General features: G+C 54.4%; 1 protein-coding gene and 1 long non-coding RNA gene across 6 annotated transcripts in view; one reads left to right on the top strand and one right to left on the bottom strand.

The window, feature by feature from the left end:
• On the top strand, positions 1-18,856 carry PATZ1 (POZ/BTB and AT hook containing zinc finger 1). Of its 5 annotated transcripts, none has more exons than XM_006105538.1 (5): positions 1-1,676; positions 3,077-3,140; positions 9,418-9,589; positions 15,833-15,905; positions 17,339-18,856. In XM_006105538.1, exons 1-5 carry the CDS (start codon positions 406-408, stop codon positions 17,370-17,372), a joined length of 1,614 nt encoding a protein of 537 aa, XP_006105600.1. In that variant the 5' UTR covers positions 1-405; the 3' UTR covers positions 17,373-18,856. The 5 variants fall into 5 exon arrangements, with proteins under 5 accessions (XP_006105600.1, XP_006105598.1, XP_006105599.1 ...); XM_006105536.1 differs by having other exon boundaries at positions 15,768-15,905; XM_023746561.1 differs by having other exon boundaries at positions 7-1,676; positions 15,768-15,905; positions 17,342-18,856.
• The window catches only part of LOC102438890, a 32,186-nt gene continuing 15,629 nt past the window's right edge, over positions 9,585-26,141 (bottom strand). The window contains exons 3-5 of the long non-coding RNA XR_002826909.1: positions 17,630-17,809; positions 14,717-14,866; positions 9,585-10,928 (exon numbers count right to left, since the gene is read on the bottom strand). This is a non-coding gene — a long non-coding RNA (uncharacterized LOC102438890). The remainder of the gene's footprint in view (positions 10,929-14,716; positions 14,867-17,629; positions 17,810-26,141) is intronic.

Below are 26,141 nucleotides of genomic sequence, written 5' to 3'. Positions count from 1 at the left end.
CCCCTCCTCCTCCCCACGCGCGCGCCCCTGTTGGCTGCGCGCCGGCGCCGCCTGGCGGGCGGGAGGGGAGGTGGCAGGCGAGTTTGCAGGAGGGGCGCACCTCTTTGCTCTGTTACCCCCGGAGGTAGACCAAGGAGGGGAGGCGGGCTGGCGGAGAGGAGAGAGGAGCGCGCGATCCAGCAGGGGTAGGGGCCGCTATGTGGGGGGTGGTGCGCCCTGCGGTCTAGACAGTACGATCCGGGCAGGGGGCGTGTGCGCTCGGCGCACCTGCGAGACTACAGAGCCCGGGGCCGGCACGTGTGGGGAGTGTAGACACGTCCGCTGCGCCCCTCTTGTTCCTGCCTAGGGGAAGGGAAAGGGGCGGGCAAGCGCCGCGGCCGGGTGTGTGGGGAGGGGGCGGCGGACATGGAGCGGGTGAACGACGCTTCCTGCGGCCCGTCGGGCTGCTACACCTACCAGGTGAGCAGGCACAGCACCGAGATGTTGCACAACCTGAACCAGCAGCGCAAAAACGGCGGGCGCTTCTGCGACGTGCTCCTGCGGGTGGGAGACGAGAGCTTCCCTGCGCACCGCGCCGTGCTGGCCGCCTGCAGCGAGTACTTTGAGTCGGTGTTCAGCGCCCAGTTGGGCGATGGCGGAACTGCAGACGGGGGTCCCGCTGACGTGGGGGGCGCAGCGGCGGCCCCGGGCGGCGGGGCTGGGGGCAGCCGGGAGCTGGAGATGCACACCATCAGCTCCAAGGTGTTCGGGGACATCCTGGACTTCGCCTACACTTCTCGCATCGTGGTTCGCCTGGAGAGCTTCCCCGAGCTCATGACGGCTGCCAAGTTCCTGCTGATGAGGTCGGTCATTGAGATCTGCCAGGAAGTCATCAAACAGTCCAATGTGCAGATCCTGGTGCCCCCTGCCCGGGCTGACATCATGCTCTTTCGTCCCCCTGGGACCTCAGACTTGGGCTTCCCTTTGGACATGACCAACGGGGCAGCCTTGGCAGCCAACAGCAATGGCATTGCAGGCAGCATGCAGCCCGAGGAGGAGGCAGCTCGGGCAGCTGGGGCGGCCATTGCCAGCCAAGCCTCCTTGCCTGTGTTACCTGGGGTGGACCGCTTGCCCATGGTGGCTGGACCCCTGTCCCCCCAACTGCTGACTTCCCCATTCCCCAATGTGGCATCCAGTGCCCCTCCCCTGACTGGCAAACGAGGCCGGGGCCGCCCAAGGAAGGCCAACCTGCTGGACTCAATGTTCGGGTCTCCAGGGGGCCTGAGGGAGGCAGGCATCCTTCCCTGTGGCCTGTGCGGGAAGGTGTTCACTGATGCCAACCGGCTCCGGCAGCACGAGGCCCAGCACGGTGTCACCAGCCTCCAGCTGGGCTACATCGACCTTCCTCCTCCCAGGCTGGGTGAGAATGGGCTCCCCATCTCCGAGGACCCGGATGGACCCAGAAAGAGGAGCCGGACCAGGAAGCAGGTGGCCTGTGAAATCTGCGGCAAGATCTTCCGTGATGTGTACCATCTCAATCGGCACAAGCTTTCCCACTCGGGGGAGAAGCCCTATTCCTGCCCCGTGTGTGGGCTGAGGTTCAAGAGAAAAGATCGCATGTCCTACCATGTGCGGTCCCACGACGGGTCTGTGGGCAAGCCCTACATCTGCCAGAGCTGTGGGAAAGGCTTCTCCAGGTGAGAAACGGTACCCTCCCCCCATGACCTGTCTATTTCTGACCCCTGGGGTAGCTCCTTGCCCAGATCTGGGAGGGTGGGGGTCACTTGACCTTACAGGCCTGCCTGGTTTGGGGAGTGTTTTCCCGGCCCTGCTTTTGAGATGGTGTGGCCAAGGAGCTGCTTTCTCTTCCCCAGGGAAGTTCTCTGGCACCAGGCATGCCCTACTGTCTCTCTTCCTTGGGGCCTGGTGGGAAGGGGCCCGGATTCCTCAGGCCACAGCCACTGGGCCTCACCATTCTTCTCCCTGGGCTCCCTTTGTGTTTCCGGCACCAGGCGTGGGGCCCCCTCTGGGGGCGGGAGGCTGGGCTCCTCCAGCGACTTTCCCCGCTTGAATGGCTGCCGGGGGAGACGCTGAAACAGAAACAAGTGTATGTCAGACTCCTGACGCTGCTGTGCCACCACCTCCCCCAGCGCACAGCACAGCACAGCGCTGGCGATCAGAGATCAGTGAACTCCAGCTTTGCCCCTCACAGCCCCCTGGGCACACAGCTTGGCACCCAGAGTCTCTTCCTAACACTGAAATCTTTGATCAGCTCTGATCTGGTGGCTCCCGAGCCTTGCTGACCCCACAGGTCCCCTTTATGATCGCAGGACTTAGAGGAAGGGGCTGGATGGCTCTTAGATGCACTTTTTAGTGGTCCTGAGAGGGAACTGAGGACTTGTCTGGGAGCGGAGGGTTGTTTTGTTCCTCCTCTGAAGAGAATATCCAGAATAAAAGGCTGGTTTTAACTTGCCTGGATACTAAGGACCTTGTGTGTGGAACCCAGGGATGGAGAACTCCCTCAGAGGGGCCCCAATCAGGAACCAGTCATACCGGTCAGGCAACCCCTGCCCACCTGCTCTGGCGGGCATCTGGCTTACCAGCCCAGCTGGGGACTTAAGGCTCCATCCCTTGGCCTCTGGGGACTGAATTCCATCTGGGTGGCATTCATTGGCTGCCACGGCCGGGAGAGGCTGGGGGAGGGGAATACTGAGTTTCTAAGGGGCTTTAGTCTGGACAATGAATCACACATACCCCCTCCCGGAAAGGCTGCAGCAAGGCAGCTTGTCTCATTCTAAAGCCACCTCCTCAGGGTCCTGGAAATCATTGAGCTTCTGTGGGGGAGGGAGGTGGGTAGGCAAGGTCAGAGACAAACACTCACTTCCCTTCCCTCCAGAGAGGCCTGGGCCTGTGGAGCCAGAGCAGGGTAGTGAGGCTGTCTTTGTCATGCTGGGGGGGGGGGGGGGAGGTAAGGGGGAAGGGCGTGCTCTCCATCAGGGTTCAGGCGAGGTTGGGGGGTCTGGCCGGTCTGGCCAAGAGTGCAGCCCCCTTTTCTGAGGTCTGATTTTAAAGTCTGTCTTGGTTCTCTCTCTTCCAGGCCTGATCACTTGAATGGACATATCAAGCAGGTGCACACTTCTGAGCGGCCTCACAAGTGTCAGGTAGGGGTCGGGCCAGGGCAGCGCTGGGCTGCGAGAGAATGCTGCTGTTCTCACAGGCCGGCCACGAGCCAGCTGACGCGCGTGCTGGGCCGCTGACTGACCACCGCTTGGCACACCTCCTCCTCTGTCCCTCCACCCTCCGTCTGCTCTTCTTTGTTCTTCCCCTTGGCCCCCTCCCGCCACTGCTGACGTCCCCTCCTTCCTGGTTGTTGGGTCCTGGTTCCCACCCTGTCTCCTGTGTTGCTTAGCTTTCCTTTCCTGGTGTTGGCCAGCTCTGTGGATGGTGGGCCACATGGCACACGTGTTGCCCTGGGGGCACTGGCACCCCACTGGGCCCGGCTTCTGGTTCTCAGCAGTGTACACAGGCCACATGGGGAGGCGGGTTGGAAAGGGCTCCTGGCGGTCCAGCCAGCAACGCTTCCCCTTGTCTGTCAGGCAGCCTGACCCAAGTTGGAGTCCCCTGAGGTCGGCAAGGGGGGGGAGAGGGTGGGCGGTCTGATCTCCAAGCACTGGCACCCGTTTCACCCTCCTGAGGACTGGAGAGCATGGTGGTTTCCTCTCCTGTGAGTGAGCTCTTTGCGTAGCAGTCGGTAGGGAAGGCTGGGCGAGGTTCTCACCCTCGGTTTGTCTGCTTGAGTAATACCGAGGGGCCCTGTGGCACCCAGAAACTTGAGTGTCCTCTCTTGGCCACTGAGCATTCCTGTGTAGATGGAAAACACGCCTCTCTCTTCTCCTTGGTTACCTCCCCTCTCCAGTGCCAAGTCCCCACCATCTGAGGGGGCGCCGAGTTGTGGGGTGCTTACTACAACCTCTCGGGGGTAGCCTGCTTCTCTTCATCCTGTTGGTGGCAAGGAGGGAGGGCTCAGGGAGACCTGCAGTGAGGGGTGGACGTGTGGCAGGCAGGCCAAAGGGCCCCCGGGGCCAGCGCGGATGGTGTTCACATAGCGAGGCGAGGAGGCGAGGTGGCCTCCCCGGAGGACGCTGACCCAGGTGGGGCTGCTGGGGTCCATCTGTGCCTGGTTGCCTTCTCTCTGTCTCTGATCTCCTCGTCACAGAGCACATTCGGACTCTCCCAGGTAGTGTGCCGAGAGCCTGGCAGAGTAGGAGGAGCCCAGCGGGCAGTGGGGCCGAGCCCGGTGGCCTGGGGGGGTAACCTGCACTCTCTGCCCTTTTTCCAGGTGTGGGTTGGGAGCAGCAGCGGCCTGCCGCCCCTGGAATCTCTTCCTAGCGACCTGCCATCATGGGACTTTGCCCAGCCTGCTTTGTGGAGGTCGTCCCATTCGGTTCCTGACACCGCCTTTTCCCTTTCTCTAAAAAAATCCTTCCCAGCCCTCGAAAACCTGGGCCCAGCACACTCCAGCAACGCTCTCTTCTGCCCAGCCCCTCCGGGATATCTGCGGCAGGGCTGGGCCGCCCCCGAGGGCAGCCGGGCCTTTCCCCAGTGGCCTGTGGGCTAGCCTGGCCTCCCCGAGAGGGTTTTCGGTGGAGGGACCGGCTCTGAGCGGCGGTTGCTCTGAGACCCTTGCTTTTGGGAGAGGCCAGCAGAGTGCTTCCCACCCACCACGCCTGGCTCCTCCCAGGGTGGCCTGGAGTCTTTCCCAGCTCAGGGACCCCAGATGGGATAGCAAGACGCTCCTTGGTCCCCACCCACGCAGGCTCAGGTCCCCCTGGGGGTCCCTCCTTGCCTGGGTGATGGTGGAGGTTGGTGCATTCCTGGGAACTAAGCCACTGGCTTCAGTGCTTCCCCTCCCCCGGCATCACCTCCCCTAAGGCAGGGGTCTTCTAGAATGGGGCCTGGCCACCCCTCCCCCCACCCTGGGAGTGAATGCCCCTCCAGAGGAGACGCTGGTGCCACTCCAGCTGGGTCATCTCCCGCTGCCCTGCGCTTCCCTTCCCCTCAGACAGGTCCTGCTTTCATTTCTGGCTAGTGAATTAGACTTTTGTGTTTTCGAGGTTTATTAGCAGGTCTGCTCAGGAACTAGACTAACCAGTAGCTTTGTATTGGGTCACCCCAGCCTATGGCTTTGGGGCTGATAAAGCAGATGTATGTAGACGCCCCCTCTTGGGTCCTGTTGGTGTGCCCCTTAGCCCCCACGGGCTCCGTGGGGTAACAGGAGTGATGATAAAAGTTTTAATTCTAACATTTGAGGCTTTGTGTGTTTTGTCCTTGGTTTGTGTCATAACACTGACATCATTGTCCCTGGGTGTCCACGCCCTCTCAACCAGCCCTCGCGCAGACCTGCTGGCCCCGCCTCCAGCCCATAGCCAGACTCCTGTACCGGTGACCCAGCAGGTAAAGGCATGCTGGCTCCCATATGCGGGGCTGGCCAGTCAGGTGTGCCTGGGCTTGGTTAACCAGCAGGGGCATCTGTTTTGCATGGAGTGTATTCTAAAGCCTCAGAGGTGACTATTGCTCTCTGGGAGTTGGTTCCTTGGGCCCCTGGCAAAGCTGGGCATGTACCTCGAGCCCCTCCTGATGCCACAGAGGACGGAGAGCCAGTTACCAAGGCTGGGCCACAGCTTGAGTGAAAGGGCTAGCCAAATGTCAGGGCATGAACCCTCAGGTTGGCAGTGACACACAAGTCGCCTCAGGGCTGGGCCTGAGAGTCCTTAACTGGCGGCATCTCTCAATGCCGTGGGCTAGGACATTTCCCCCTTGGAGCTCAGCCTAAGTGGAGAGGCCAGAGCAGCTGAGAAATCTCTCATTGCTTCCAGGGGCCCCACTTCTCAGGGGCTAGTGGGGGGGCTTGGGCTGGAGGGGTAGCTTGTTAGAGAAGGAATGGCTAGAGATGGGAATAAGGGAGCTGACGCCCGGAAGAAGGGGGCCAGCAAGGCCTCTGGTGCCGGGCCTCCATGCATTGCCCATAGACTTCTCCAGGGCTGTGGAGAGATTGCTTGGGACATCCCCTGAGGCTGGCCAACTTCAAAGCCACCCGAGGTCAGTTGTGATTAGTTCCTGGGACCATTGGGCTCTCTTTCTGAGCTGCTCCACCCTTGGGGAGAACAGCATTAGGAAGTCTGGGATAGGGAGAACCTGGGGGTGGGTGGGGAAGTGAGCATGTCTGGGGCTCAGTGTGGAGTGGTGATGAGCAGACGTGACCCAAGCTCAGGTTGGCTGGGCTGGGACCCGGCATTTGTGCTTAGCAATAGCAGGCTGCCTGAGTGCAGGGCAGCCGTTCCAAGCACCACCGGCAATCAGTGGCTCACTGCAGGCTCACTCTTGTCCCATCAGGGTCCCTCTCCTCCCTGTCTCCTGGAAGGGAAATGCCTTTCTCTGGAGTTGCCCCCGCATGGCGGTTCTGGGTGACCCCCTTTGATATGTCTCCCCTCAGCCACTGGCATCTGTCCCTCCTCTCCTGGGTCATGTGACCAGCCTCTCTATGTCCTGTGTTCTCTGAACTTCTGGCAGGTGTAGACTCAGACTCACACACTTTCCAGATTCCCCCAGAAAACTTTGGGGACTCGGCCAAGAAGGGTCAACTCTGGCGCAGAAAAGCCAACAATCGCTCCGGTTTGGCTTTGTCACACGGTGAAAGTTTTTGTTGTGCTTGTGTGTCTTTTTCTCAGCAGCAGATTTACATTCCTAATGATGTTTGCCCAGGCTGAAGTTAGCCTTCATTCCTGGAGAGATCATCAATGGAGGGTGGGTGGGGGAGTCGGCCTGGTCTGAGATTTTAATTTTGCTTAGCTAATCCTCCACATGGATAATCCACTTGTGGATAATTGAGGTTTGGCGGTCCATTATCTTTAGCCAGCAAAGTATGACAGGCAGTGCTTTAAGGGACAGGTCCCAAAAGAAGGCTGGCGAGAGAAACAAGGCATCTCTTTCATATCCGTCTAGTGGCACCCTCTCCCGGGGAACGCGGGCGACCGTCCTGAATGCGCGCTTTCAGCTGCACGTTCTCACACCTGGGCCATGTGTGGTTCCTTTGAGCTCTGAGGCACAGGCCACACGGCCTCTCATCATTGCAGGGGTGGTGGGTAGGTGACTGTGGGTAAACCGACAGGTGCACCCTCCGGAGGGTGTTGACAGCAGCCCTTGCTCTGGTTCACAGGCCGGGGGGCCAGGTGGAGATTCAGTCTCTCTCCCGCCTCACTCTGGCCTATAATTGGGTCTAGCGGTCCCGGAACGAGGCGGGGCCCACCTGTGGCCATGAGACCAAGCACCCATGATGCTTTCTGAGGCACCTAAGTGTTCGAGTTCCCCTGCACAGTCCTGTCACCTCTTCCTGTCAGGGGAGCCCTGGCCACCAAATACACGGTGTTAAAAAGTCTCGGCACCTTTCACTGACCAGAAGCGACCTCTGCTGAGCCTAGAGATGGTGAGAGCACAGGCTCGGGTGGCTCACAGGCCAACTGTCCCGTGTCCTCTCAGGGCTTCCATCTGCCCCGCAGGACCTCAGGGAAGACAGGGACCCCGGGGCAGCCGGCGGGATCGGTAGGGTACTGATCTGGCGTGGCAGGGTGTTCAGACCGCTGCTTTCTCTAGTAGCCGAATGTGCTTTGGGCAAATCACTTCCTAAACTCAGCTTCCTCGTTTGTCAAACGAATAAACTCAATATATAAAACAAATAAAAGCCGTCTTTTGTTAGTATACATTGTTCTGTTCAGATTTGTAACGTTTACTTAAAAGATAATGACAGAACAGCAAGGCCTGTCCTGATGCACACAGACACTGGGGATGAGGGTAGCAGCCGTGGCATTCGGCCTGGGCAGTATCACGTGGGTTTGTTTCTAGCTTTTGGTTGGACAGTAAGGAGATAGATAACTGTACTTGTGCAGTAAGGAAATGGGTGAGTGTACGTGATGACCGCACTGCTCACTTACCTTAAGGATCTCAGGATATGCTTCTGTTGAACAGACACAGTAGGAGCAAGTTAACAGGGTAGTGGGTTAACGTTCGATCTGTAATGCACTTAAAGGGGCAGGCTGCTTTCTCTTGAAGTTCTACAACAGTAAACATACACAGAGAAATGAGTCAGACTCGACTAGGACCCCGGAAACACTTCCATAGAATCAAAATAGCCAGAGTCACCAGACTGAACTCTCCTGAGGACTTTCCTGACATTCCGTGGCCCCAAGGCCCGTGCAAGCCCCAGCTGAGGAAGGGTGCTGGGGGGAGATCAGGGACTGAGACCGAGTCAGGTTCCAGACACAGGAAATGCCCGGGGCTTGGGCCTGCCCTCCCAGGGTGCGGGTGCTGACCCTTATCACCTGAGTCATCTGCCCCTGGGACCTGGCCATGAGTTGGTGGTCACGGCACAACTTTCTGTGACCGCACTCTTGGGAGGTGATAACACGGCCTCCCCCGGAAGGCTGCTGTAAGGATGGACCGGGTGAGATAAGTGCCTCTAAAAGGCGAAGCGTGGTGCCCGCCTGGCACGGAGTGAGTGCCAATCAATGTAGGGTAGCATCACCTTCCGTGTTCTTACCAGCACTTCCCCAACTTAACATTTCACAAATGCTCCCAAAGCCTCTGGCCCGCCTTCTCTCTGCTCTTTCTCCTGTTAGCAGCATGGACGCCATCATGTTAGGGGCTGCTTTTTCAATACAGACTCACGAGGATATGGGAGTAATCTATGGGCTTTGTCCTGCCTTTCCTTTTCATTTCCCTGTGGCCAAGACGAACAGTCACTTTTGAATAAAGGGAATAAATGGAATTCTTTGTATAAAGCAACTAGGGAAACCCAGGATGGAGAACAGGAAGACTAGTCTGTTTGTATGCCAGTAACTCTCGTGTAAATTCCCTTACAGTCAATGCAACTGATGTCAATTCTGAATATTTACGAATGAACAAATGCCTCGTCTTCATTTTGTAAGGGAGCATCGTATGCCGTGCTGTGGTAGTCACGGGAACCAGGAATTCCAACGCCAGTGTCCCGTGTGGGCAATCAGAGCAGCAGGCTGGCCTGTGGGAGAGAAAGCCTAGGCCAGTGATGAGCTCGGCGTGTCAGCATTTTGAAAACCCTTACTTAACTGTGGTGCTGTGTCGCATATAGAAATTTTTTGATATTTGCAACCACAGTAAAACAAAGACTTATATTTTTGATATTTATTTTATATATTTAAATGCCATTTAACAAAGAAAAATCAACCAAAAAAATGAGTTCGCGTGTCACCTCTGACACGCGTGTCATAGGTTCGCCATCACTGGTCTAGGCCGTGCTCTAAAGTTCTCTGTACAAGGAGTCGAATGTGTCGGCCAGAAGTGGTTTTGTGAGGAGTCAGGCGCGGCATGCCAGCTTTCCCCTCACCCCGTTTTCCTTTCTGCCCGCAGACCTGCAACGCTTCCTTTGCCACCCGAGACCGTCTGCGCTCCCACCTGGCCTGTCACGAGGACAAGGTGCCCTGCCAGGTGTGCGGGAAGTACTTGCGGGCGGCGTACATGGCGGACCACCTGAAGAAGCACAGCGAGGGGCCCAGCAACTTCTGCAGCATCTGTAACCGAGGTAATCTCCCTGCGGTCCCCTCACTTCCGGAGGCGGGGCCTGAGCTCATGTGGGCGGCTGGGGGCTCCGGACCACCCCGCCTCAGACTCCATCCTGCGCACGGCCGGCCTGCCCTTCCCACTGAGTGATAGACGGTCCTCGCCCAGCTAGCTGCGTGCCACCCCTTCCGTCCCAAGAGGCTTAGGATGTTTGGAATGGGAGTTCCCAAGAGATCAGCAAGTGGGAACAGGAAGGGTATTGTTCCCAAGCTGGGCCCGGAACATCTGCTGCTCAGGTGGCAGGATGGATGCAGTTGGAGAGACCACGGAAGTATTGATGTTGGTGAGAGAGTCACTAGACCCCACAGGGGGGAGAAAAAGGGTTCCTGCTTGAGAGCCTGGCTGGCTGGTTCCCTGGCATGTGGAACTCAGCAGCCAGGGAAGGAGGAAGTTGAGTCTAGCGATGGATAAGGATCAGAAAAGAAACTCTGTATGTAGCACAGATGATCAGAAGAAAGCCCAAACCCAGGTAGATTGTGGCCTTGACGAGAAAGGAGAGTGGAAGGTGTTCTGAGCAGGGGAGCGCGCTTGCTGCTGAGGTGGGCCGAGGTGGCTCTGGCTCTGGCCCGGGTGTTGTGTTGATGAAGTCAGGCCTGTCCTGGGTCTGAGCTTCTGCCAGGGCTTGTCTGTCAGCGGTTGGAAGGGCTGAGGTTTGTGTTTTGCACGCGCAGTGTCAGTGGAGGAGGCTGGCGCCACGTCTCTGCTGGAGGAGGTTGGGCAGCTGCCGGTAGTGGGTGTGAGGATGCTTCTGCACTGTGTGCTGGCTCTGGCCGGGTGTGGACTCTGCTGGGAGGTCCCGTATCCTGGGACACCCTTGTCTCGATGCTTCTGGAAGTGTTGGGTGTGGCTTAGTGGATTGAGTACTAAACCAGGAATCAGGGGGGCCTAGGGTTTAAATCCCAGCCGCTTCCACCTCACCCCTCTTCCCTCCTCTAAACGTCAGTTTCTTCATCTCTTAAATGGGGTAAGGACCCCCCCCCTTGTCTACCTCACAGGGGTGTTGTGAGGATCCCGGCACACAAAGTAGATGGAAGTTAACTGAACCCCACAAGGTGCTGCACACGTGGGAGGCCCCGTTCTTACACTTTGTAACTGTTAGGAAAGACGCGCTGACACCCTGGTTTGGACGAAGCGAAGCAAACATCCCTGCAGCCCTTGGCTGGAATCTCTGGGTGCTGTGCTGTCTCTGTGTGCCCCGAGGTCGCTGGTGGGGGAGACTGCTGAGCAGCTGGGTATTCCTGCTGCACACTTGGGGTTCGCCTGAAGGCCACTGGGTGTCACTGTCTGCATCACCAAGAAACCTGCAGGAGGTGGTAATAAAAGCCGCTTAAGCATCTGTCCTACTTTCTGACATGTCAACAGAGCCCTTCTGGCAGGAATTTCCCCCGGGTAGCAGGTGGTGGGGTTGTGCATACAGGGAATTATCGGGGTGTAGCTGATCATCTTGACCGTGGCTGCCCTAGCTCTAGAAAGTTTTCTGTCTTGTTATATCCTAATCTGGCTTCCTAACAGCACCCCCAAATAATGCTAAACCTGCCACCACATGCCATCCTCTGGCCTTTTGTCAAGTTTTCAAGGTTGCAGTTCTCAGCCTCAGAACTGCGGTCAGAGCCCAGAAGCAGGAACCAACGGGAGTGGAGAAAGATGCTAATGAGGAAACCCAGAAAGCCTCGCCCGGATTGCAGAGCGGGGTGAGGACTGGTGGGAGATCCAGGGCCACAGCCCGTGGGGGCTCAGCTCCCGAGGAAAGAAGAGCTGAGAGCAGCAGGGAACAGCAGGGCAAGTTGGCCCAGTTACAAGAGGGCTGATGTGGCAAAGCCAACAACTATTGTCCGTGGGGAATTGTTTTTCCTGGGGCTGGGAAAGGCCTTGGGCAGCAGCCCGCAGGCTCCATGACTGGGATGGAGACACCGGAAGAGTAAAAGCAGAGGCCACCTTATCTCAGAGAAGACAACACTACATCTGGATCATAAGCTAAACAGCTTTGAGTCTGAGTCAGAGCAGGAAGTCCCATTCTTCTAAGAAGATAAAAGAGGGCTCTGGTCCAGCCTACCCTGTGTACTCAGAAGGAAGAGAAGGAACAGGATTCTACCTCTGGACTCATTTCTTGGGCTGAAAAGAAAGAGACCCCAACAGAGGGGAAAAAAAAAAAAGGAAAGAACACCAAAGAGGAAGGCAGGTTTTCCAGGAAGAAAATGACACCAAAGACATCGAGGCACTGGAATCAGAATGCAGAGAGTCTGGGTCATCCTTTGCCCTGCCCGCCACCTGCCACCGAGGCTGTGAATTCGGGGAGGAGCTGAACCAATAAGTGGATGTTCTTAACTCTACAAGGGTTTGAGCAAAGGCTAATGTCCAGCCAGCTGGTCAGATGGTTGAGATTGGATCAAATGAATTTCCAAATGCCCTCTGACATCCTTCAATCCCAACAAGTCTTTTTTTTTTTTTTTAATTGATTCCAGAGAGAGGAGGGGGGGAGGGAGGGAGGGAGAGAGAGAAAGAGAAACATCAATTGGTCGCCTCCCACATGCGTCCTAACCAGGGATCGAACCCGAAACCCTTGGAGCATGGGACAGTGCTCCCACTAACTGTACCACACTTGCCAAGGCCCAACAAGTCGTAAGCAGTCAACTTAACTACTAATGGACCTGCCATTTTCAGTCTTTGCCTGTGAAGGATGGAAAGATTAGAGGCAGCCTGGCTGCTCTAGTCCCACGCTTGAGCAGACGACCTTGTCTTTGTCCTAGAGACCTATCAAGATGCGGGTCAGACCTTCTGGAGAGGAAGAGAATTTGTAGTGGGAAGATGGTGAGAAAAGTTTGTTCCCTCATTTTCAGGTTGAGGATATCAGTTAAGTTGAGCAGTGGGAGGGAGAAAAGGATCCAGTAGGTCACCATAGTTTTCTACCTTTCTTTTAAAATTTCTGTAGCAGGGTCTTTGTGTATATGCGTATGTACCAATGTGAGGAAGAGGGGTTGCTTATTGAGAATGTGCCTCTGACAGAGACAACATCTGGTCTCCAACATCACTGCTTAAAAGATAGAGGAAGTCTTCTTCCCAGAGGTGGGCGTACAAGTTGTCGCCAATGCCAGTCTTGGGCGCAGACGGCCTGCCATTCTCTGAGCTGACACAAACCAACTAGTGCCCCCATCTGGCACCGCTCAGTTGAGCGTGGCCTCACCAAGGTTTGGACAAGGAGAAAGCGACCCCTGCGTGGATGGGAAACTTGCAAAGAAAGGATTTGCTTCTGGAGTGTGAAATGCAGCGCAACAGACAAGGAAACGCAGTGGAGGAGCAGGGTAGCCTTTGGCAATAAAATCTTCATCTCTAGAATGCGAGGGAGGGCGGCTTGGTGGTTCTAGTGGAGTCACATGTGTGCTCAGTGCTCCATCGTTCTGGTGCCTGGATCCAGCCGCCTTGTTGGTTCTTGGTTAATCAGTGGTGAATGGGCAGGTGAGTTCAGAATTCCAACTAAATGTTTCTGACTTAAAAGATGTTTTCTTCTCAGAAACTCAGCTTCTGTTTTAGCTCAACAGTTGGCTGCTGAGTTGCTCTGTGTTTAAATTCTGGGCTTCACGCGGCAGCTGTAGATCCACTCCTCCCACCCCGCCATGTGGTTCTGCTATAGATAGTGCTGCCTGCAGCCGGGTAGAGTCAAGAGGACCCAGCCATGTGTTACTCGGCCCGTTTTTCAGGAAAAATAAACAAGTTCTCATTGAGCATCTGCTGGATTCCCCTGGTACATAGCTCTTTCCAGAAGGAGTGACTATACTAATTCCTGGTGCCCCTTCCTTCCTTTCCCCTCCCCTTTTATTGCCGTGGACCTGCCTGGGGACACCACACCACTGCAGAGGCCTCACCAGGGATGAAAAACAAAGAAAAAATTTCCCTTCTACAGTGGCGGCATCGTATCATCAGAAAGTCCCTGATATCTATGCTGAGTAGGGGGCTGAGATCCTCTTTCCCATGAGCCTCTTCGACTCATTCCTGACTACACCCTTCCTCTCAGGAATGTTCATAAGATAAGTCAGTCTGCCCTGTAACTGGCCCCAGGCAGACCCCTCGTCACAGCACAGGACAGCTCGCTCTGCCAGGCAGGGCAGGACACCGGCCTCTGGCCCAAGTGGGTCTGTGAAGGAGCTGTGTCAGGAAAGGAAGGAACCTTCACTCAATCCCCCATTTCCTCCAGAGCCACCAAGCACTGTTGTCAGGGGAGTGTTTGTTAAATAAGCTTCCCACACGTCAACGGCTTCCATTCTAATGGAAGAGAGATACATGAGTGTAAATGGTGATCGCGAAACGGATTGCAAAAAGTCCAAGGGATGTTTCTAGGGCCAGGGCCAAGACACAGGAACCATTAACAAGAGTCTGCCCCCCGCCCAGCCGGTGTGGTTCAGTGGTTGAGCATTGACCTATGAACCAGGAGGTCACGGTTCGATTCCTGAGTTGCAGGCTTGATCCCCAGTGTGAGGTGTGCAGGAGGCAGCCGATCAATGATTCTCTCTCATCATTGATGTTTCTATCTTCCTCTCCCTTCCTCTCTGAAATCAATAAAAATATATTAAAAACAAACAAAAAAAGAGTCTGCCCAGTGGTTAAGGACCACATGGCCCTGGGGTTGGAGTCCAGGCTCTGCCATTTGGTAGCTGTACCTGTGACTGCAAGTTGCTTAACCTCACCAAGCCTCTTATTTTGTAATCTATAAAACAGGTATAATAATTCTCAGCTCATAGGGTGGCTGGGGGAATACTGCATGCAGTGTGCCGGGCCCTGGCACACCATCACCACTTGCTGAAGGTGAACTTTTTCTTTTTTGGCAAGAGAACATTTACTGGGTAAATTACTCGGGTAGAAAAAGTAATTCCTAGAAGAAATGGGCTTAGGAAACAAGTTCTAGAGGGAAAGGAAGGACCCTGGGAGTTTGGGAGTGAGGAAGCTCATGGTAACTTTTACTATCGTTCCAAAGGCCATGCCAATTCAGGCTTTTTAAAGTGAGTCTTGTGCAGACATTACACAGTACTTCCAGCCTCTGACCTGTTAGTCATGGATCCCATTGTCACCCTGTAAGTTTAAAGGGGAATGAAAGTACCTGAGAACATGTCAGCCGGTCTGCGTGAATGAAAGGACATCATCGAGGCACTGACACTCCACGTGGGCCTGATGCTAAAAAGCTTCGCTTCCTGCTGAAGGCACTTGCTGATCCTTGGCCACAAATGGGGCTCGATGACACAGCTTCTTCCTGCGAAACCCTGCCCACCTGGTTCCGTATCCTCAGGCTTGTGGGTGGTGTAGAAGTTGGCCCAAGATCTACTCTTCCCAGCCTGAGATATCACACAGCGCAAACTGACTGGAGCATCTGGGTTGGGCTGGAGTGGCCCCACGATGGCTGGACCGTCCCTTCCCCAAAATAAAGGCAAAGATCATCCCTGTTTTTTCCTTAAGTGAACCTGATGGATGCTCCCAAAGTGAACCACAAGACCACCATGAATAAGAGATGACTACACTCCTTTAACGTGACTTCCTATTTTTCTTCGAAAAGTCTATAAACAGTTACTAAATCCAGTTATTCTGAAGGTGGAAAACATAGGAACCTAGAACATGTCCTAAGAAATAGAAGCAGGAGTGCTCCTGGAGGCAGTCCTTTGGGATTTCATCGGGCCTCCATCTGATTTGTGGTACCGTTTGCCTTTACAAGTGTTAGCGAGCGTTCTGTGGCTGGCGGCCCGTGGCTGCCCGTATGCTTTTCTGACTCCGTTTCTAGCTGTGGTCCCTACAGCTGACGGGCTGTGGGACCACTCAAACAACTCCTTACTGAGGGCCAAGCAAGCCTAGAGGCGTTGGGCCTTTGGCCCGGCCGGAGCAGGATCTGACCATCCGCCTGTCCAGGCAGCTGGCCTGGGCCCTCCACCGCAGCCTGGCGGAGTGGGCTCTGCAGAGGAACCCATTCGAGGACAGTGCCATCCTTCTTCCTGAGCCAGGTGGCTCCTGTGGTTGCAGCTGTTTTTGAGCCAAGGCGGGCCCCCTTCTAGGTGCAGCTGACCTGGGAATGCTGGCCGGAGCGGCCAGCGGAGAGGCGTGGGGGAAGCAGAGAGGTGTCTCGGTGCTGGCCGCGGGATCTCATCTCCTTTTGTCTTGTTTAGGTTTCTCCTCTGCCTCCTACTTAAAGGTCCATGTTAAAACCCACCACGGTGTTCCCCTTCCCCAGGTCTCCAGGCACCAGGAGCCCATACCGAATGGGGGAGCAGCGTTCCACTGCGCCAGGACCTATGGCAACAAAGGCAAGCGACCCCTTGCTCTGCACTTTGCTTCTCTGCGCAGACTGTGTTGTGGGGGCGCTGGGCCGGGTGTGGGGAGGCGGGAAGGCTGCCGGCTTGCTGGCCGCCTCGAGGAGGCTCGGTGATCTGAGTGGCAGTGGCCTCCAGGACAGAGTCCCAGTGGGTAGCTCACTCCAGGGCAGGGAGTGAGGCTTTAGGGCCCTGCCAGGATCCAGCCCCCGCCTCCTCTTCCCCAGCCCTCCTCCCTTGCTCCTGGCCAGGCCCGCTGTCTGGAGCCCCCGAGCAACATGTCCCAGCCCAGGGCAGGAGGAGGAGCCCTGCATGATGTGGGCCTGTCTGTTGCCTGTGGCCCTGGAAGGGTGGTGTGGAGCTGTAGCTGAACGCTTTCTCCTTTGATCCTGCTGGGCAGGGGGAGCCCAGGGCTGGCTTCCCCCTTCTTAGGTGTGACCGGTTGCTGTGAGCGCCCTTTCCATAGGGCCTCTGGCTGTGTCTGTGAGATGCATGGCGATAAGTGAACTACCTGACTGCCTCTGACTCTGAGTTGGTTTGCACAGAGCTCCCTCAGCCCTACCTTCACTCGTTGATTCCGGTTGTTTTGTGGTCTTTTTAAGTTGTGGTTGCCTTGGGGATAATGCCAGGGGCTTGGTGGATGGCAGAGATGGCATGCTCCACGCTCCCATCACAGACCTCCCTAACCGGCATGGCTCTCTGAACCCAGGCCGGAAGCTGCTGATTGGTGGAGGACTCCACTGTGGGCCGGGCAAGGCAGAGCAGTGAGGGTTGTCTGGCGGTCCAACTTGTCCTGGGCTCTGTGTGGAACAGCCTGCCAGCTGAGTTGTTCAGAGTTGCTTGAGTCTCTGTGCTTTGGCCACTTGGCCAGGAAAGGTTTTGGCAGAAGGCAGGCGGTGAGGGCAGGCTTGTGTTTGCAGCCCTGGGAAAAGGACTGGCTTCTGTCTCCGCCATCTTGGTGTCTGCTGACTTGAGGATCCCCGGCTCTGGTTCTGCCTTGCTAGGTTGCAGCTAGTCTGGTGCAGAGGTGAGGCCACTGACATCCCTGTCCAGCAGCATCAGAACAGCCGTTTGACCTTCAGAGGCACCCAAGACAGGGCCTAGGAGTTGGGGGTCTTTGAGTTGTTCTGGGGAGAAGCAGTGGAGGTCCCCTCTCTGAACCCCCTTCCTTGGAGCAGGCTGAGATGATGAGGAGCGATACGTGCGCACCTGCATGAAGAGTCCTCAGCGAGGGAGGCTGGCAGCCCCAGGGCCCTGCTGTCTCACCCCCGTAGGTGGTCAGACCCCCAGGCTGACCAGCCGCACCTCGGTGGGTTCTGCCAGGACCGCCCTCCACAGGCCTGTGAGCTGGTCCCTCACAGCCCCTCCAGGAGGGGCCCACTCCAGAGCCTGGCCTCATCTCGCCTCTGTGTTCTGTTTTCTCCTAGAAGGCCAGAAATGCTCACATCAGGATCCGATTGAGAGCTCCGACTCCTACGGTGACCTCTCGGATGCCAGCGACCTGAAGACGCCGGAGAAGCAGAACACCAACGGCTCTTTCTCCTGCGACATGGCGGTCCCCAAAAACAAAATGGAGTCCGACGGGGAGAAGAAGTACCCCTGCCCCGAATGCGGGAGCTTCTTCCGTTCCAAGTCCTACTTGAACAAACACATCCAGAAGGTGCATGTCCGGGCTCTCGGGGGCCCCCTGGGGGACCTGGGCCCCGCCCTCGGCTCACCTTTCTCTCCCCAGCAGAACATGTCTCTCCTTGAGTCCTTCGGGTTTCAGATCGTGCAGTCGGCGTTCGCCTCGTCTCTGGTAGACCCCGAGGTTGACCAGCAGCCCATGGGGCCAGAGGGGAAGTGAGGCAGAGGCTGCGTCCCTGCGGGGATGGCTGTCCGGGGACTGCTGAGAAATGCTGTGAATGCGGAGGGAGGTGATGTCTTTGGGTTCTGTAGCTGAGAGGTTTTTATTCGTTTTTAAACCCCGCCCCCACACCTTATCATCCCATCCCTCTCCACCCCCACCCCCCCAGTGGTCTTTAGATAGATCCTCATCTGATACTCTGCAGAAATGTCTGCGAGGCCCAGCACGGGGCAAGGGCAGGAAACACTACATAGGCCTTCAAGGCAGCACCAGTTCCAGTTTCTCCTCTCGTGAGCAGAAGCTGGGATCCCTGGTGCTCAATTCTTAGTGACCCCCCATCCCAAACCCACACCCGACGGCATTCTGGGACCTCGGTGATTCTGGTCCCCTCCTACTTTCTCTAATCCCTCATTCCCTCATCTCATATCCCTTAAGAGAAAACACAGTAGGGTCTCTACCCACGTATACAACTCTGCTGCCCCACTGTCTTGAAGGAAGCTGGAAGCCTACAGCATCTTATGGACCAGGGGGCGAGTGTCCTCCAAGGGCCCCCCTGAGCTTGACCCTTGACCTGGAGGGCCCCAGAATTTTCTGAGCCCTGCTTTGGAGTCTAGCATTTTGCTACTAGGACAAGCTTAGCTGTTGAGGACACTCCCACCCCAAATTCCAGTTCTTACGTGATTTTTAACCATTCAACTTGCTGTTGGGTTTTAATTCTCTAATTATTATTATTATTGTTATTATTTTTTAGGACCAGTTGTAGTGAATTGCTACTGAAAGCTATCCCAGGTGATACAGAGCTCTTTGTAAACCGCAGTCACAGGTTAGGGTTAGTATTAAACTTTGTTTAGATGTACCATAATTAACTTGGCTAGTCGATTGTTTGGAGTCTATGGAAGAAATAGTTTTATGCAAAATTTTAAAAATGCCAGTCTGGTCAGGGAGGTAGGGGGTTCAGTGCTATTGGGAGGCAGGAAGACAGGAGAGCTGGCAGGTGGGGACATTGTGTACCTCAGTTGTGTCACATGTGAGCAAGCCCGGGTTGACCTCGTGATGTGAATTGATCTGATCAGACTGTATTAAAAACCTTAGTACGTTACTTTCCCTGCTCCCCGAGTCTGGTTTTTCAGCTGTGAGGGACCCAGAGGGTGGGCGGTCCACGCCCCTGCACCTCGGGTGGGGAGGGGATCCCAAGAGACCTATCTTCCTCTCCGTGGCACCGGTGTCACTGGGACTGACAGGTGATTGTTCCCACTGAGGACTGAATTGCCAGCATTCACCCATTAGTTCGGTGGTTCTCAATCTTCTGGCCCTTTAAATACAGTTCCTCATGTTGTGGAATTATTTTCGTTGCTACTTCGTAACTGTAATGTTGCTACTGTTATGAATCGTAATGTAAATATCTGATATGCAGGATGGTCTTAGGCAACCCCTGTGAAAGGGTCGTTTGACCGCCCAAGGGGTCGTGACCCACAGGTTGAGAACCACTGTCTTAGTTCAACAAATATTCGCTCCTGTTGTCTTCACTGCTGTATGCCATGCCCAGCCTCAGACCCTGGGGTACAGTGGTGAAAGGATACCCTTGTGGAGCTTAGTGGGAGACAGTTAACAAGTAAGCAGATTTAACTTGAGTTCAGATAACGAGAAGTCCAAGGAGTAAAACTGCGCAAGGCAGGAAGGTGTGAGGTAGGGGTGGGACTCTGGGAGAGAAGATCTGGAGTTAGCCCTTGCTGGTTTGGCTCAGTGGATAGAGCGTTAGCCTGTAGACTGAAGGGTCCCGGGTTTGATTCCGGTCAAGGGCATGTACTTAGGTTGCAGGCTCGATCGTTGGCCCTGGTTGGGGCATATGCAGGAGGCAACTAATCAGTGTGTCTCTTTCACATCGATGTTTCTCTGTCTCTCCCCCTCCCTTCCACTCTCTCTAAAAATCAATGGAAAAATATCCTGGGATAAGGGTTAACAACAACAAAAATTATGAAAAAACAAAACCAAAAAAAACAACAACCACACCTGGAGTTAGAGGGCACTGGCTAGGACCTAAGGAGGGACAATGTGCAGGCTGAAAATCCTCATGGCCACGGGGCTCTAAGAAGCTTACCAACTTGAATTCCCCCCAACCCCATGTTACCTATGGGGTAAGTAAAAGGTGGTTGCAACCTCAGCAGTGAATGCCTGAAGAGAAGGGGGAAAGAGAACAGCAGACAAGGGGCAAGAAGTGAGCATAATGGGGGCAAGAATCAGAGTGGGAACAGGCTGACTACACAGCAGGCAAGAGGGAAACCCCTAAACTAATAGAAACAGCATTTAACCTCCAAACACGTAGAAAAAAAGTGGTAAAGGAGAAAAACAGACCAGGAGGAACAAACAAAGCCCACAATGATTTAGACTCACATGAATATCAGTAATTACGCTGTTCTGGTTTAAAGGCGGACTCAGAACTGGATTTTTTTTTTAAAAAAACCCTCTAAACTACCTACGTGAAATCTTGGGTAAACTGCTGGGCTGTGGAATGTGTGGGGTGGAGGCCTGGGCTGTTTGGTGTGAGTTTCAGAGAAAAGAGCCACTCTAGAGTGCTGAGACGCTGTGGGCAGGTAGCTTTGTGACCACCACAGACTCTGCCAGCGGTCACACTGCAGAGAACCTGGCCTTGAACCAGAGGCCTGAGACACGCTAGGTCCTGCTCCCCACCTGAGACCCCTGGTTGTGTCTGTGGACAGTGGCAGGAGTGGAACAACAAAGCAAGCAGCTGCTGCTGCTTCCAAAGCGCTCTGGAGGCCTGAGCAGCGAGTGGAGGTGTCCCCGCTTGTCCCCAGCACCCCCAGCCTCCGCCCCTCCTCCGTACGCCATGCCCTTCAGACCGTGGGGGGAAAAGCTGTGCAGGACATGGGTACACAAAGGTGGAATGGCTTCTCTTGCCATGGTCAAGGGCAGAGAACCTGAGCTTTGGCTGTCCAGCTCTACCATCTGGTCACTGCCAACCCTGGGCAAACTTCTGAGCCTGTCACCTCATCAGTGAAATGGGCTGTGAAGACTAAGGGAGACATCATAGGAGCTGCCATTCTCGGTGCCTAATGCTCAGCATGACCTGGGCGGCTGGTTCTCTTACTCTCCCGCTCCTGCAGATGGGCAAACAGAAAACAGGCTCAGAGGTGAGAGGCACCCCCCCGCCCCATGTCACAGTAAGTGACGGCCAGAATTTAAACTCGTTTGTTCTCTGACCTTTATTCCCAAGCCCTCCGCCACAGGTCGTGCCTTCACACACATATAAATACCCAATTCAGTACTTGGCACAGAGGAGGCTCTGGTTGCCCTGCCAGGCCCCCAGCATGAAGGCCTGACAGTGTAGCAGAAAATGACCACCGAGGAGGTCAGGCTCAGTGCCAGAGGGAGCGTCCAGAGACCGAGTGTGAGTAAGCATACGCTTCATACTCGGACTGACCAGGGAAGAGCTGCACCCCACCCCAAGCCTCACCGGACCCCCCGGGTGAAGGTGTGCCAGGCACCAGCAGCAGCCTGTTTTCTAGGCACCGCCAGGCAGAGCTGTCCCGCCAAGGAGCCAGTCCAACTGTAGTTTCTGGGCTCAGCTCCTCCCACTCTCAGTAAATACCAACCGTTCCCTGCGCCCTCCCTTTCCCCACGGAACACCCTCCACCTGGAGTCTCCTCCTTTTTAATCCTCACCCGAGGATATTTTTCCATTTTTAGAGAGGGAGGGAGAGACGGCGAGAGAAACACGGATGTGAGAGAGACACATCGATTGGTTGCCTCCTGCAAGTACCCCGACCAGGGCCAGGAGTCTGCAACCAAGGTACATGCCCTTGACCAGAAGCAAACCTGGGACCCTTCAGTCCCCGGGTCGACGCTCTATCCACTGAGGCCAAACTGGCGATGGCTGGAGGCTCTTTCTTAACAGCTCTGTGCTTCTGAATCTTACTCTGTTCACGACCTTCTTTGCCTGCCTGGGCACTGCTTCTGCCCCTTCCCTGGTCATCGTCACTGTGCCCTGGTTCATGGTGGTCCCAGTGCCGGGGGCAGATCCCAGCACCACCCCCTTCTGACTGGGTGCTTCTCCGTTTGCTCATGTGGAAAACCAGGATAACAGTTCTCAGTCACATGGCTGCTGTGAGGATTACGTGGACTCGTAGCTGTAAAGCACATTAGGTAACACTCAAAAAGCTCCCTTTTCGTTCGCCTCCTCCACCAGACTACGCTCTCATAAAAATGAATGACAGCGGGGATAAGCCAACTTCTTGTGTAAAGAGCCAGAAGGTAGACACGTTCAGCTTTGGGAGCCATATGGTTTCTGTCACAGCTACTCAGCTCTGCTGCTGAGCAGCCAGGCAAAGACAATACATTCATAAGTGGATGGGCATGGCTGTGGTCCCAGACAACTTCATCGATGGACACTGCAATTGAATTTCATTTCATTTTTACATGTTAGAAAATTCTCTTCTTTTGATGTTTCCAACCATTAAAAGACGTAAAAAACCATTCTTAGCTCATAGGCTGTGCAAAAACAGGTGGCAGGCTGGGTCTGACCCCTGGGACACAGTTTGCCGGCCACTGCCCAAGACCCGCGTCTCTTCCTGCCTCTCCAGGCCCTCCCTGGTTTCAGATCTTGGATGTCACCCAGACTCAAATCCCAGCCAACCACGGGCTCACAGTGCATGTGAGTTAAATTAATCCGACACCCGGAGCTTGTGATTTCTTGGTCTGCCAATCAATCCATTGATCCACGTGGAATGCAGTGCCACGTCCCCCAACCAAGATTGCTCTAAGGAACTCCAGAGTCCGCACAAAGATGGGCCTAATGTGCTCAGAATAAGAATTGCCTACCCAGTTCACCTTCCTTTTGAGGGTAAGGGCAGGACAGTGGGCAGGGCAGAGGGCAGAAGGTCCGCAGGGAGCTGGCAGAAGACAGTCCTGGAGGAAATGGTGAATGAGGTCAGTCGTCGAATCCTGTGATTGTCCACTCGGTTCTCTCTGGCTGCTTATCTACCTCTGCTTTCTGGCTTTTGTGAAAGGCTGTACTTGGAGGCACCAGGGTTAAGGAGAGGGTGACGGTTTTGGCAGATAATTCAGGATTTCACAGGTCTCTTGCAGGAGTAAATAAACAGTCATGTCCTCTTACGTTGAGTGACAATGTTCCCAAGTCTTGCCGATCCCTCCAAGCTCTTGGAGGAGGCTGGCTGGTGACTCCCCAGTTCACATAATTGAGAGCCTGGCAGCAGGGCCTCTAGGCCTTATGTAGCACATCTCCCACGGCCACCTGCCACCCTTCTCTGGACCCCTCCCAGAGTGGAGGGTGCCTCTTACATGCTGTGGACCGGTTCTCACTGGGGGAGGAAGAGACTGAGGGGGGGGGGGCAGAATAATTAATGTCTGGATCTGCATCTCTTGATAAACTGATGTGAAAGGAAATGCCAAATATTTACCTAAGAGACTAATCCATCCTAACAAAACAAGTTTCTGTTGAGGACAAGGCAGTGTGGAGGGAGGCGCCTCTGAATACAGCTGCTTTGTATCCTGTGGATGGGCACCTCAGGAAACAGCTTACTTCTGCTTCAGGGAAAGCCCGCTGCCTCCCTAACTGCTGCTCTGGCTACAGTCAGTCCTCACCAGGCTGAGATCTAAGCCCGTGGCGGCACCGAGAAGAAAACTGCATGATTATTGACATCCCCTCTCCTCCTTCAAGGGCATTTCTTTTCTGAGTCAAAATCTGAGCCCTGGGCCTGCTGGAAGCTTCGGGGTCCATGTTAAGGGCCACAAATTCTATTGGGGAGGGGGGGGCTAGGTTAACTTTTTTTTTAAGCTTTTTTTTGGATGATGACAAACGATTTGCTTATTCATGTAGTTTCCTCTGCCTACAAAGTACTTGTCTTTTGTTTATCTGAAGAATTCTTCAAAGCTCAGCTCAGATGGCCCCTCAACTGCACAGCTTCCCTTGCCCCCCAGAAGGGAGACAACTTTCATTTATCACATCACTACGTGGTGTCACACCCGTGCCAGGGGCCCTCTGTACATCAGCAACCCTGTGGGGTAGATACTGCTTTACCTTCACTGAGGCTCACAGAGTCCATGCCACATAGCTGTGAAGTGGCAGAACCAAGACATGAATCCTGACCTGTCTGACCATGGGGCCCAGGGCTCCATCACTGTCATCACTGTCTTCCTCTCGGCCAGCTTCCTGTTCTACACACATTCCTACTTTTCCATCATCTTTTTTATGGATCTCCCCATAGGAGACCAGGTTTCCTTGCAAATGGGGTTCATGCAAAGGTAATTCATCTCTGTATTCCCAATACCTAGAAGTGTTTGACACCAAGTAGCCACTAATTCATTCATCAGGTATTCTGGATGCATACTGTGTGCCGAGAGAGACTTAATTCCTCCAAGAGCTTAAGCATACAGAGTAGTACAGGACATGGGACATACACCTACACAATATCTGCACCACAAGAGAGAAAATGACATGAGAAGTGAAGGGAAATAAAAGCTCTGATGATTTGGAGAAGGAGGAGATGCTGGCCAGGTCTGAGAAGATGGCGGCATCAGAGAAGGACCCCGGAGCATGCTTAGGACTTGGACATAGAGGGCTGGGTGTGGGGGAAGCAAGGTGGCTCAGAGAAGGGAAAATATGGGCAAACTTGCCCTTGAAGTCCAAATACCAGCTGATGATCTAAGTGACAAGTCTCTTCAGGTCACTGAGGAAGAAAAGAGTCATTTCAGAGTGTGTAGGAGCTGCTGGGACAAGTCAGCCAGCAATCAGATTGTGAAGAAGAGCTGGTCAGGGCAGACCGCGAGGCTCAGCTGGGCGACTGACCCAGTGTCGGTTTGGATGAACAAAGACAATTACCTAAGAGGAATTCCGCAGCCAGCTCTTAAAATAACAAATATCATTCTAATAAGAACCATCACCATTTATTGATCGGCTGCCTCCTGCACACTCCACTCTGGGGATCGAGCCCCCAACCCAGACCTGTGCCCTGACCGGGAATCGAACTGTGGCCTCCTGGTATTTAAGATTTGTTTTAAATGTTTACACAAGTAAAAACATTCATTTTACAAATGTTCATATCTGCTCTGGCCGAGTAACTCCGTTGGTTAGAGTGTTGTCCTGATACACAAGGTTTCGGGCTCGATCCCCATTCAGGGCGTGTACAAGTATCAACCAATGAATGCATAAATAAGTGAACCGACAAATTGATGTTTCTCTCTCCCTTCCTCTGTCTTTAAAATCAATAATAAAAAAAGAGTTTAAATGTTCATCTCAAGCTTCCCTTCAAAGCTCTTGCTCTGCCCCCTCCCAGGGAAGCTGGACCTGGCCGTGGCCGTGAGGGTTTGAGTGGAGAGTGGGAGAACGTGGTCTGTCCACCACGTCCCCACCCTTTCCTCTCTGCGGCTGGTCTGGGACAGGGCTGGGAGGTGCAGTTCCTCCTACCTGACAGCCCTGGAGAAGCGGCTGTTTCTCTGTTGATTGGCTGCCACGCTTTGGGACTAACTGGCTATGTCTTCCTCCATATGGCAGCTAAAAACTGGCTCTCTTGTGCAATCTTTCTGAATTTCACCTCCCTTATCTGTAAAATGGAAAGACAGCAAATTTCCTTATGTGGGTGACGTGAAACCAGAGTAAGGCAATGTATATGCGGGAACACTGTCAACTGTACAGCACTATGTACACATTAGTAGCTATTATTATATTCTTTTGAGGAGCCTATTACTTGAAATATCTACTTTTTGAAATATATATATTTTTATTGGTTTCAGAGAGGAAGAGATAGAAACATCAATGATGAGAGAGAAGCATCAATCGGCTGCCTCCTGTACGTCCCCCACTAGGGAGTGAGCCCGCAACCTGGGCATGTGCCCTGACCGGGAACTGAACCGGGACCTCTTGGCTCACAGGTCGATACTCAACCACTGAGCCATGCTGGCCGGGCCCTAACATATTATATATTTATTTGTTTATGGTTTGCTTTCTCCTATTAGAATGTAGGACTTTGCCCACTGCCAGCCACATCCCCAACGCCCACTACAGAAATGAATTCCTTCTGAATATTTCTTTGTAATGACCATGGCATAGTTACACCTGCCCAAGTCCAATGGCAATTTTCATACCCGGGGGTTCTGGAGTGGGCTCCCTTCCTTGTGTACTGGGGAAAGTCACATGCTTATCTCTGTCCTGAAGGAGAACACAAGCCTATTCTCCACGTTCAACTTTAAGTGGAAATACACTGGCGCTTGGGGGATGGGGTTTGAGAGAAGGGGAGGGGATCTGCCCTTAGTATCTTACCATCTTTAACCTCCTTTAAAAAGATGCCTGCAGCTGACTAGAGCCTGGTAAGATCCATCGTGCCTCAGCCCATTTACTGGAAAGTTGTGTTG

The sequence above is a fragment of the Myotis lucifugus genome, unplaced genomic scaffold (genome assembly GCF_000147115.1).
Source record: "Myotis lucifugus unplaced genomic scaffold, Myoluc2.0 scaffold_694, whole genome shotgun sequence".
Lineage (NCBI taxonomy): Eukaryota > Metazoa > Chordata > Mammalia > Chiroptera > Vespertilionidae > Myotis > Myotis lucifugus.
The sequence above is the reverse complement of the archived record's forward strand: the minus strand, read 5'-3'. Positions and strand labels throughout refer to the sequence as shown.

Coding starts and splice junctions, on each gene's coding strand:
- PATZ1 (XM_006105536.1), top strand. CDS start 406: ATGGAGCGGGTGAACGACGCTTCCTGCGGCCCGTCGGGCTGCTACACC. Junction 1,677..3,076: donor TGTGGGAAAGGCTTCTCCAG/GTGAGAAACGGT, acceptor TCTCTCTTCCAG/GCCTGATCACTTGAATGGAC. Junction 9,590..15,767: donor CTGCAGCATCTGTAACCGAG/GTAATCTCCCTG, acceptor TGTCTTGTTTAG/GTTTCTCCTCTGCCTCCTAC.